Genomic DNA, 13,183 nt, shown 5'->3' with positions numbered 1-13,183 from the left:
TGAATTTTGGGTCTCTGAATTTCATTGGGTTATATATATATTTTTTTTCTGTGATACTTTCTGTAGCCTCGCTGGAAGGAAAACAACAATAACGCTGTCAGATATGATAACAAACGCCGTATCTCAAACGTGCAGTCCGTGGTGTTCGGTGTCTCCCGCATTTAGGTTACCGAGCTAGTGGTGTAAAGGGAAAGACGCGAATTGAATACGGGCGGTCTCGGTGGTTTCCACACATGCGCCGTAAAGGGCTTGGGGGTATTTGCGTGGTGACACTTGAGGCTTGAGATAACTGGGCGCTGTGAACGCGCACGTACGAGCAACACAAGTCACCACCCATTGCGTCAGCGCGCTCCCTCATCCTCTCCTTCAGTGCGCGTGCTCCGTGCGGGATGCTGAATTGTAGGTGATGATGGCGGAAGGGGAGCAGCGCTGAGTTTTATCTGAGTTTTTAGCACAGCTGTAGAACCATCTACAACATCGTTTCTCTCCGTCGAGACCTATCCCGAGACGATGGGGAACGAGGCCAGTATGGAGGGGGAGGGACAGGCGGGACAGGCCGGCCCCGCCGTCCCTGCTGCAGGGGCTCCGGCTTCCATTTCAGCACCACCGGACTCTGGACAGCTCATCAAGCCGAGCAACGGAGCTCCAGTCGGAGGAAGTGGGGCTGGACCCGGGCCGGGGATTAACAGGTAGCCGCGATAGCTAGGACGCTTCTCCGCCAAACAGCGGAGAGAAAGCAGGGAGGCTACACGGCAGCGTGGTGTGTACCGTACATTAGTACGACGTGCAGCGTAGATATAGGATCAACCGACTGCGTGTAGATAGACTTGAATGGGCGCTTAATTATTTATTTCAATATCCCTGTCAACACAATCCGCCACCCCCTTTTCAGACCCATTTTTTTTTTGCTTTTTTTGGACAGCAACACCCTTTTAGTCAACGTCGGACTGAGTCCAAGTCAAATTTAATATGCAACGCTTTCGATGTAGAATCGATAATAACGTAAATACAGCGTTGAGACGTCTCACTAGGAATTTCTACGCCCGTTTTCACGGTGTCTGTCCCGAGGCACCAGTAACTATCATGAATGAAAGAGCGACATTTTCCCCCTCCTCATAGTGAGGCAGTGCCAAGTAAATATGAACACCTGGGAATGGATTTCGGAGATATTAATGCTCCCATAGCTTCAGGTGATAAATAAATTAGAAATGTAAATGATGCGAAGTGCGCCGGATCTCAGAGGTTTCCATTACAGGCTGATTTCCTGAACATAGACCGACATGAATTCTAGTAAAAACAGTCATTCTGAGAAATCACCTTTTCTCCCGGCGAGGAGGAGGAGGAGGAGGAGGAGGAGGTCTGCACCCTGCCTGATGACAACGTTGTGCAGTATGGCAGTGCTACCATCTATGTCATTCTCCTCGGGAGCTTAAAAAAACGTGTGTGCCACGACTGTCTCAGTCATCAGATTTCAAATCAATAGCTAGCCATTGAAAATTGTTTCTTCGCCACTGACAGCTGCACAGAAAAGTGGCCTTGCATCCTGCCGTAAGAAACCAGACTACATGGTAGCCATGAATTACAACAGTCCCTTCGTATGGATAGTTTCATATTTATAAACCCCACTGCTGGATTATAGTAGCACAGTGCAGGCTGATACGTTATTAGTCTTTTAGAAGAAACAAAAAAAACAAAAATAAAGCAGCCAAAATCATGATCGGCGTGACCACATGTAGCAGCCTGCAGGTTTTCTGTGTGGGTGTGTGGGAGGGATTACCCTTCCAACAAGATCTGATATTGACTTAATTACACAGTTCAACAGTTGTAGACTTCAATACCCACACACAGAGACACAGCTGCATCTAGGATTTGCCACACCTGCCTCGCAGTACTCGCATTTTAGCCCGGTGTGGGTTCTCTTTCGTGCTACAAACCGTCGTGCAAGGCCAAAAATTAGAGAACAGCCGGTGCTTTGGAGAACAAGTCTCACCGTCTGATTTGTTTTTACTAGGCAGTGATTTTAGGCTGCAACGGTGCACGGGGCTCTGCTGTGGGCGTGTTCAGCAATAAGACTGCCATATACTTTTAATCACGTCCAGTCCGCTCCGTGTTTCTATTTTGGAAAAGCACTCACTGTTCATCCTGTTTATTCACTGCAGGGCAAGTTTAAAGGCTCATGGCTCTCTTGTAACCTCATGATTATTTTATGTCTTGATTTCTCTCCGGTATGCACCCTAAGGTATCTCATAAAGTGATGGCGAGCGGTGAGAGACTGAGTGAGCTGAGAGGCCGGGAGAGGGAGGCGTGGTGAGAAATAGGCAGAGAGGGGGAGAGCGTGTATTATATGGCTGATTTAAATGGCCTCCTTCAGATCGTGCCTCTGTGATCAGTCCAACGTATTCTTTTACAAAGAATTTGTGGGAGTTTGAGAAACAATGAGACTGTGGCTGAGCTGAGTCTGTAGATTGGGGACGTTCCTCTTAATTAAATGGGTTGCAGCACTTGATAAGTATGCCTAATATTATGAGTAGATATGATGTATAGGTATACATACTGTATATATATATATATATATGCAGTATAATATGCGATATAATAACTTAATTTGAAAGTAAGTTCTGTATAGACTTATTTTTTTGCTCTTTTTCAGGGCCTATTATATTTTATTCATTGCAGTCAGAGAGCTAAATCTGAGCCCTTGTAGGAATCTATTCCAGCCACCCCGCCCTTCTGCATCACACTAGTTGTTTTTCTTATCACAACAGCTTTGACTATGTACGCAGTCATCCCAACCTGATGACTGGCTGAAAAGCGTTCTGACACAAGTACCAATGTCCTGTTCACAACAACGCGCTCAGTGTTCTGCTGCTGAATTGTCGTCCCGTTGTTTTTCTGACAATTAAAATAGCGCTGAACCGAACTTTCCTCGTCATGTAATGACATACGCTACGAAATGTGGAGCGGCATTTGATTCTGTTCAACATGTGCCACTTTCTTTTCAAACCAAAACAAAGCTACAGTTCATAAACCGTGGAAATAATGGATCCACTCAAGCACTAGTGCTCTGACAGTAGGTTCTCATAATTAATTTACCTGCTGCAATGAAAGCACTGTGCGCTATGTAGCCTATATATACTAAATGGTTATCGTAACCCAAACAAATAATTCATACGTTTTATTATTATTTATGACACTTCTGACTTCTGCCTATAAGGGATTAAGTCATTAGAGTGACAACGTTTTTATTAAAGAGGCAGCCTCTCAGATCTTAATCCTGGTTGATATGACGACACTTACAGTGATAACAGCAGATGTGGTTTAATACTACAGGTCACAGGATCCTGGAGCGGAGAAACAAAGGAGACACTTTTATAAGTTTCACGGTTAATTAATGTGAAACTGCAGCTGTTGTTTGCAACAGTTTTGTTTGACTTAGCAGCAGTTTCGGAACCCATCGGCTGTCATGTCTTGAAGGTTTAGCTTTCTGCATTCATATTTATTTATAGATATTACACCTAAAGTAACTAAATACTTTTGTTTTCTGAAAGTATTACCACAGACTGTCACCCAGTTTGTAGTAATGCAAATATGTTTGTATTAGCCACTATTGTGTTACCTCATTCACTGGTTCACTGATAGTTACATTAGATTAAATATGTTTTTATTTTTTTATTTTTTTTTTTATGAAAGTCTTTGGTTGGGATCCTAGCCTTAAAAATAATATATGATATACACAGGCTGTACCTGGAGGCATTGCATCATGCATGTTTTTATTGTTATAAGACTTTTTACTTGCCACTTTCAGCTGCTGCAAACTGATCACATGAAATGGTTGAGTTTTTCATGTTATACTTTGTGAAGCTGAGCGAAACCACATAAATAAGTACATACCGTTCCACCTCATGTTGTCAGACTGAGGACGGTTCATCTCAAAGACTCTGCACTGAGATTACACAGCGACTGAACCTGAGCTTCAGTCAGCTCCAGCAGCACCGGGCCTGGTTCAGTCCCGGGTGCGCACATTGGACTGGACATTGACGCACATTAACAGCTGTAGCTCACAGTTTGTGCGGTGGTTGTTGTTAAGGACAAGTTGTGATTTTAAATGATACATAAAGAAAGGTTTTAGAAATATAGATACTGCATTTATATTTGGCCAGCATCCTGGTGAATGCATTGTCTCCCGAGCTTTCCCTCATCCATCTCTGTTCATCAATTAGTTTTTCAGGATTAGCCGAGCTTGTCTGATGCAAAACGATAAAAGACCTGCGTGTAATAGAAATAAGAAGTGCTGTGGTCTATAACCCTGATACCCACCTCCACCACACACTGTAACAATTAGTTTAGTGCTCCTCATAACTGCTTTGCTTTGGGTCTATTTGTGACTACTTCTATCAAAGGACTCGCTAATTGAGAAAATAATGTCGTTAAATGCATCTGCGGGAGTTCATATTATTTTGTGGGAATGGAGCATAGTGCACAGCTAATAACATCAAGAAATAAGAGATAACTTGAAAAATAATTGGCGTTGACTTTTATCCACCCCCTTCATCCCCCTTTAACCCTTGAGATGAACTCCAACCCAGAAAACCTCTTGTTTAGAAAGCAAAGTGTCCCGCAGCTGCTGCATTGCATCACAGCAGAAATATTTCCTCCTGGGGAGCAAACACAACCTCTTCACATTTTTCTTTCTGACATTTCCAGACCTTGCCAGTGGTTGATGCTGTTCTGTTGAGGAGACGGTTCACGGTGGATTTATACTTCACAACTTCACAGTGATGCCTTTAACGTGCATGTGGACGTTTAAAACAAAGGGTGCATTTGGACATGTCTAATCCGTCCCATACATTTCTGCTATGACCTTTAAATATTTCTGAATGGAAGCAGGAGACAACGTTTCACCCAGAAGCCTCAGCTACCCAGTTTCATTTCCAGTGGACAGAGGCATAAATCAATGAGAAACGTATAGCATGTCCATTACAAGGATACTGATACTGTATGGGACTAAAATTAAGCACACATGTCTTAGATGATCTTATACCAGGGGACATATCTGACAAAAAAAGATGTCAGTCTGAGGTTAGGTTTTTGTCCCATGAGGGAAATATATACGTGTCATGTAAAGGGACAGTTTACTTTTTAACTGCATTGCTTTTTATTGTTGTTGTTCTTGGACTTTTCCATGCAGAATGCCACTTACAGCGTGGTCTGGTTAAAAAACTGGAGGGACTACATTTGTTTGCAGAGATGTCACTAAAATAAGCTCTCATTATTCTGTATTCAAATTGGAAATGGACATAAACGCTAGATTTCTATCAAAAAGCTGTGATGCCTTCACGCACCAGTAGCTCTTATAATGTTTGATATTTAAAATGGGATTGTGTTGCACGACTGAATCTATAATAATATGTCTATTTTTGTGCAAACAACACTCTTACCTTGGTTGGATTCACTCTTCGTGGCCTGCTACTGAGAACGATCGCCGTGTCTAGTTGATTCCCACTCATTAGCCTGACAGTGCTAATGACGTCTGTTTGTCATTACTGCCCACTCCATGTTCATTGGCTTACAACTAGAGAAAATGGACGACATGCACGAGAATAATGATTCCACTCTCATATCTGTTCTGTAAATGTTATAGGTTATAGCATGAAGACAGAGGAATTAGGGATTTGCCTGAAGGTAACAAATGCAACTCAAGGGATCAAGACGGAAAACATTACATTTATACTAAAGCGTCGAAATTACCTTTTCAATTTAGCAGCCATGGGAGGTGGGGCTATCAGCAGCACTACTTCTCAGTCTGGGTCCATTAAATTTCCAAACTTACTGTGAGAAAATGCTAGGTTTTGTCCTCTGTGCTGAGATAAGCTGACTGGCTGCTTCCTGTTGCCCTGTGTTACTCATCACATGTGAGTGCTATGAGTTTTCTCATCCATCTGAGCACCTATACACATATTTCCCAAAATGTTTAACTGTTCCTGTAGGATTCACACTGTGCTGCAGTTGCAGTGTGAATCATCGTGATGTGTGTCTTGACTTCTCAGCAGTGGCACTGGCATTATCTCATGTATCATTGACCGTCTTATGGCCTCTTTACGATGGGAGAAGTTTCACTGGGAGCTCTTATTACAAATGATTGTCAGCGCCTAAATGCTTCACTATCCACTTTGTGATAAGGCAACCAATTTGTAGCGCTTTAGACATAAAGCCACAAGTTGTTCTCAGTGGACTCCCATTTGCTGATGGATGAGAATCTTTAAAAGCATCTTTTGAAAAGGTGTCTTCCATTTTAAACTTTTTTTTTTTTTACTCTCATTAAGTCATTCCTGAAACTTTGCATAAATCAGAAGAGACTCCACTTTGTATGTATCCTAATTAAGTGATAAATATCACGTGGTACCTTGTATCTTATGCGGACACTGGATGTATTAGATTTGGTTTTAGAACCAGTCCATTCTGTGCATTGGCAGTTAGATGCTTCAGCAATATCTCCAAATGTCCAGTTTAGACTGTGTTGAATTTAAAATGTAACAGCTCGGTGATGGTTTGAAAAGTGTGGATCATTCCCGATAGGCTCGTTGGTCTGAGCGCTCTGGAGCTTAAATGCTAACAAGCTCCATTTTAATTCCTCCTTCCCTCCCTGGCTGTAGATGCACGGGGCTGCTGCCGAGGCCGTCTTTGAAGATGACGGCCTTGACAAAACAAGGTCTAAAATGATATGACAGTGGAAATTCTCCATTCTCATCAAGCTATTGTCACCGATGCCTCAAGACCCAGAATGAGTGAGAAAGCCAAAATGTTTACGATACTGATGCACTACCTTTCTAGGCACAGAGCTCAAACACGTTACTGAGGCCAGGACAGAAAAGCTTTAAAGAGTGAAAACAACCTTGAGGAGCAACTCACAGTAGAGGCTATAGAAAGTAGCCAACATTCAGCTCTGTGTTAGCCGGTCTAAAGTCACACCATGTTTTAATGGAATGTGAATCTTAATGCATCTCAGGGCTGAAATGTACCACTCAAGAAGAAGCAGCGCTACTTGTTTAATTTAAGGCAGAAATAACTGCTATAACAGCAAATGCATTTTTTAAAAAATATATGTTAATATGTGTGAAATATGAGTTAACTTTTTTCTTAAAGTTAAGAACTCTTCAAAGTATGTTGCTTTAATAACAAGCAATACTTCTAAGATAAGTGACTGTGCATCTATTCATCATTTCTCTTGTTCTTTCATTGTTTTCACCTCCTCTATTTGCCGCACCGCTGTCAAACAGCCCCCTCAGCCTTTCCCTCAATCAACCCAAAAGGCTGCTGTGGTGATGATTTGCAGTGAATGACACTGCGGGTTGACACGAGCAAATCAATTTCACTTAAATCAAAAAATGTAATATGTTTGTTCCGCCCTCGAGCGCAGTGATTACTTTTTTTTAAATCAAATAGTGTGACTTGTACAGTAGGCGTGCTCGGGAAGTTTGCGATGACGTCAGGGAAACTTAAAGGGTCGAGGCAAATCTCCGATGTGTGCGCGCTTGTTTGATGAAGACTTAATTTGTCACGTATACAAACAATATGTTTCGTTCGCATGTGGGCACACTGGTCAAGACTGTGACTAAAGCTATGCAGGGAAAAATAAACTGAAGGGATAAACATTCAATGGTGTAAAAATGACAACTGAAAGCACGTAGAAATAATCTGGTACCTTTGAGATCTCTGTCTTGTGACAGTAATCAAGCATTTCCAGGCCCAGACGGCTCCTTGACATTTACAGGGGTCAAAAAATACAATGTGTTGTAATTGATTTGTCTTTCTGTTGAATTTTGTCTCCTAACTCATGTCTAACCTCCACGTTGTTCTGCGTTTTCTCCCCTCTCCCTGCCAGACCACCTCCGTCAGACCCAGGACCTAAATCAACAGTCCAGAGTGGCGTTGGGACAGGTGACAGGCTGGCCGCCCATGACACTCCTCAGCACGCTGCAGCTCAAGGCGAGCAGGGCCACGGCCACGTATCCAGGAAGAGTCTGCAGGTGGATGTGGGTAGCAGCAGGCCTGGGAGGTCCCCTTCTGTGTCCCCAGACCGAGGCAGCGTCCCCACCTCTCCTTACTCTGTGCCTCAAATCGCGCCCATGCCCAGCAGCAAACTGTGTCCCGTCTGCAAAACCACCGACCTGACGGGCACTGGGGACGACAAGCCCAACTCCAACACCTGCACACAGTGTCGCTCCATGGTGTGCAACCAGTGTGGCTTCAACCCTAATCCTCACCTAACAGAGGTAGGCAGTGCTGATTCACAAAGAGTCACAGTGAGAATTCCAGGGCAGGACTGTTTTTTTTCATTATATATATATAAATATATATATATTTATGTATCCCTGCTCTGTAATAGTTTATCTGCTATGCTGATGTCAGCCTGTCCTGAGTTATAGTCAGAATCAGCCGTGGTGCCTTCACTTGGAAAACAAAAACATCTAAAACGCTGCTAAAAAGAAAACAAAACAAAAAAAAAATGCTGTGTAATCGACTGCAAAAACAGATTGGGAATGAATTCAGGCATTAGAGGCTGCCAGAAGGCTAAAGAGAACAGGAGCAACAAGGAACAGTTTAACGACGGCTAACCAGGTTTCTGAATAAAACCGGTAATATTATTAATATTTAACAAGCCCGTGCACCTACATATGACATATCCTCAACAGTTCTCGTTATATTGATCTGCTTTCAAATGGGACCAGGCGCCTTCGTACCTTCAGGCTTTGTTGAATTAAAGATTATTTCCCCCGTGTGGACGTGTGAAGGCACATGCATGTTTGAGTCATTTTAAATGACCAGTACATCTCATAGGTTGCTCTTGATTCAACCTATAAGATGCCTTAATCTTTCAGCTGTTTAACCCAATTTTGGAGTTTCCATAGAAAGATTAAAGGACGTCTTTGCAAACCCTCTATAGACTTTTTAAAAAAAAAAATATATATATTTATATACATGCATGTAATTATCTTAACAGCATATAATTAGTGTTTTGCAGTGTCACTTGTTTGATTTTGATGAAAGTGGGCGATTCAGGCTCACCCTTTCATTCGTCCCGTGAGCAATGTTACGTGATGACTATTGTTATCAAGTCGGCTGTGACTGGCTCACAAGCTGCACCGGCTGAAGATGTGAATTAGCTGCAGGCTCTGAACTTCCAATTCTAGCCATGGTTTGCACTGATTGATGAACTGTTTAATAATCTTGTGGGCTCACGATCTTTCATCTGCAAAGGTCTGGTTATCAGGCACTTCTTTGCTGAGGTGCACAGCAATATTAGTCACTTCCTATTAGCCATAATAAATCAGACGCCCTCGTCTACAGCAAATTGTTCGTTTTTTTGTTTTTTTTTCCTGCTGACGTTACGTAGCAACTGTGTGTAGCATGTATTTGATGTGAATTATTCATTCAAATCTATATCTGTATATGTTCTGCATATCAATCACTCAACGAGTGAGCATCCAAGTCATGTCCAGAGCTTTTTATAACACAGCTGAAAGCCACACAACACATTTCCCCATCATTCACAATCATTCCTACGCATCTAAACACCCATCACTGATAACAGGTAGCTGAGAAACCCTATTGCCTTCGTCCTAAAATAAATCACTCGCCTAATTTGAATTAAGCTATGCTTCACTGTTACTGTGAGTCGAGTACGGCTGTGTCATCTGTCACAAAGTTTTACATCAACTTCAGTGAGTCATGTTACAAACTGCAGCCAAGATGCAATGTCAGTTAAGCTGGCCCGCAGGCTACCAGAACAACTGTGGGCTAAAGAAATGCCAGGATACACGGCGTGAAAGCAAATGTCTGGTTGCTGAAGGTTGTTAAAGTGTACATCTACGTAAACGTGCCGGCTAAAGTTCAAATACACGCATGCGCCAGCGCATATGTGTGTGTAGAAACGGGGGCAAAAAGCAAAAGTTGGGAAAAGGCAGGCGTGGGAAATGGGCGAACAAAAGAGAAATGCGTGGACTGAAGTGGAGACAGACAGTAGAGAATAGATCGTGGCAGGGAGTGAAGGAGAGTGTGGCAGCAAAGAGAACAGCAGAGGTGGGTTTCTTTTCAGCTCAGCCTTGGTGAGCTTGTCAGAGGCTGACAGGGAGAGAGACTCGCAGCGAAAACACTCAGCCTCTGGAGACCTGAAGATTTACCCCCCTAACCTACTTAGCATGGATTGGGCTTCTGTCTCACTGCAGCATATCTAAAAACACTCTTATCACTCCAAATTGATGACGGCCGCATTGTGGCCGATTGAGGCGACGATAACGCTGAAGATGATGATGACTGGAATTCCGATCGTACCGATGTGTTGACTGGGCGAGAGTAAAGATGGCCACGACAAGGAGGCTGAAGGGAAAGGTTCCCCTCTAAGGAGGCGCACATATCAGTGATCAGTTGATCAAATATTTGTCAATGAAAGGTTGAACAGAAGAGTAGGGATTACAAATCACGGAAAGTGTGCCTGATTATAATAAAGCTGAGTCTTTCTAGGATTATAATATTAATTTGTGCGTGCGGTATTCAAAGAGAAAAATCCCATGTGGCATTTTCTTATATAAAAAAAATCTGTCTTTTATTGTAGTTCCAGGATTTGTCTCTTGATGACACCAGAAGCTTAGTCAGGGATCACAACCCGCTTTGTAAGAGACGTGTTTCTGGTTCCACATGGGCTGATTGAGGAGTCCCAAACTAGAAGTATGAAATCTGTTAACGAAGAGCATTTCCCCTCAAATTAGAGATTAACGTTCTGAATTCACGTTTGGATGTTTTCAATTACGTTTATTCATTATACATACGTCCAATATGTATATCCTGAAATTCTAAAATTATGGCAGTATTAGTTTGAAGTCATCAGTTAAATTTTTCAGGAAGACAATCTGTGTTTTTGTTTCCAGGGCTCAAATCAGAGCTGTGTTAAACATCCTGGTGACGGGAACGCTATTTAGATGTAAACAGTAAGCAACTAATGGATGTCGCATGCCACAGTGTGTTACAGAGCCGTCAGTCAAGCATGGAGTTTTATTTAGAGATGTAGGGTGAGAAGTGAGACAAGCAAGCAAGCGCACACGTGAGCCGGCGCGTACATGTGATTGTCTCATGGCGTAGAGGACACCAAGAAAGAGGAGGAAAAAAAACGTGTTGGATTAAAAACGCTGCGATGAAAGAAGAAGTCAGACAGTCAGAGGAACGAGGCAGACTTCAAACAACGGAGAACAGGAGCGCAGAGAGATAGTGAACAAACCACAGACACTTTCCCCCCACAGAGTTCTCCCACCATCATACAGGGGAACATCTGCTTTATAATTGGTCCAATTTCTATTTTTAGAGCCTACCCTCCTTCTGTCTGCAGCGATGGCCCAGTCCTAAGAAGCCACAGCCGAAAGAAAGAGGGAGACAGAGAGGGAGATATGTGAGAAAGCTGTGTGGTATCAGCAGGAGGCAGAACAAGAGTGAAAAGCGTCATCATAAATTAACCACAATAGCGAGAGTTCTGTTCATGCTAACGCTACACAACTTTGAGTTCATTTTCCAGCTCCTGAAAAACACATAAAAAATGCAGAAACAAATCGAAGAGTAATTCCAGTACACTTCTGTATAGAAAACCTCCACGTAGCTTGGTACACTGATATTGCCCGAACTCTCGAGATGGATCTGAAGCATCCTTTGAGTAAGTCATGAAATTATGACTTTTTAATGCTTTTGTTTGAAGAATGTCTTGAAGGCACTTTTCTGTTTTAACCTACAATCCCACGAGCTGAATGTGGAGTGGTTTTAACAGAAGCTCCCACACAGAGCCTCTCTATATACAGTATCTCCTCCTCCCTGTTCAAAATACACCAGGTAGGTGGCCACAGTTGGCAGATGCACTAGACAGATTTAGCAACCAAACGAAAGACAACTACATCCATTTGGACTCCTGAATGCAGCATATTACATTTTACATTGACAACTTTTTTCGTTTTTTTCCAGTTCTTTTTATTGTGATTTTGAAAAGTTTCTATATATAAAAAATAACACATAAAAGATCATACCACAACCTCAGAATATTTTGTATTTTAAAGGTGCACAAATTATTATTCTTTTTTTTTAATATTAAAGAGGTCACCCACCGTATTGATATATACATACATTTATAACCTACATTTACCGTTCCCTTCTGCTCTACTGTGCATTTTAGCATCTTTCAGGTCATTATTTTGGTTAAATGACCAGAAACTGTAAGGTTTTGGTTCCTCTCTTTGTTTCCAAATAGAGTAGGTGGGTGTTTTTACGAGAAACAATGAACCCACTGGTAATTTCCAGCATTAACAGGTGAATATAGCTCAAAAGACTCATAAGGAGTTGATGGATACTATCCTGTAAGCCAGCCCAAAGTTCTCCTGTCCACAACATTTTAGTGGGGGACTTTAGGTCCGGAGTCTCTCATTTCAGACTTCATGATGCCCATCAAAGATCTGCTGAGCCAGTTAAATCATTTCAGCTGGCTTTATGAAGACTGAAGAAAAGCAGCAACGTAGTCATACACGACATCCGAGCACCTCAGAGCTGATTTCGTTTACAGCATAATGACTCTGATTGGTTGTGGGACTATCCAGTTGCATGCATGAGTTATTTTTTTCTCTCCGTGAGCTGAAATCTGCCATTTAATGAAATTCAAAACGAGACTACTCTGATAAGAACGGAGTCTGGTTACAACCAGCTAAACGGAGAGCAAAATAGAGTTAAAATCAGAGTGAAGATATATATATATATATGTGTGTGTGTATTTTTCGGGCAATGTCTAGTGGAGACTCCTTTTCTGCTGCTTGTATCAATAGGGAACCTTTTCCCATAAACAATTTGATATGTTCATGTTGAATTAACAAATTGGTCCACTGCCCCCGAGTATTAAAAGCGTGAATCACTTTTTTTTTTTTTTTTTGCAGGTTGCATTTTATAGATACATTTATAAATTGGGATGTAGTCCAAAAATAGTTTTCCACCACCAGCCCGTTGTTAATAAAAAACTTTTATTTTTAGCTGTGACTAAGAGATAGTATGAGTCAGTTAAAGAGTGCTTCGGCTCCATCTTTCTGCAAAAACTGCACACACACGCATGGGACACACACTTATCGTACCTAATTTCTCTGTAAGAGACGCAGAGGTACAGTTT

At 42.1% G+C, this 13,183-nt stretch overlaps 1 protein-coding gene across 3 annotated transcripts in view; it reads left to right on the top strand.

Moving 5' to 3' along the window:
• Window positions 1–362: 362 nt before the first annotated feature.
• Window positions 363–13,183, top strand: part of bsnb (bassoon (presynaptic cytomatrix protein) b) — a 63,094-nt gene continuing 50,273 nt past the window's right edge. For all 3 annotated transcript variants that reach the window (XM_047582441.1, XM_047582440.1, XM_047582439.1), the window contains exons 1-2: window positions 363–689; window positions 7,883–8,273. In XM_047582441.1, the coding sequence (XP_047438397.1) occupies window positions 511–689; window positions 7,883–8,273 (570 nt within the window). In that variant the 5' untranslated portion in view covers window positions 363–510. The remainder of the gene's footprint in view (window positions 690–7,882; window positions 8,274–13,183) is intronic.

Source organism: Mugil cephalus, chromosome 4 (assembly GCF_022458985.1).
Source record: "Mugil cephalus isolate CIBA_MC_2020 chromosome 4, CIBA_Mcephalus_1.1, whole genome shotgun sequence".
Classification (NCBI taxonomy): domain Eukaryota; kingdom Metazoa; phylum Chordata; class Actinopteri; order Mugiliformes; family Mugilidae; genus Mugil; species Mugil cephalus.
The sequence above is the reverse complement of the archived record's forward strand: the minus strand, read 5'-3'. Positions and strand labels throughout refer to the sequence as shown.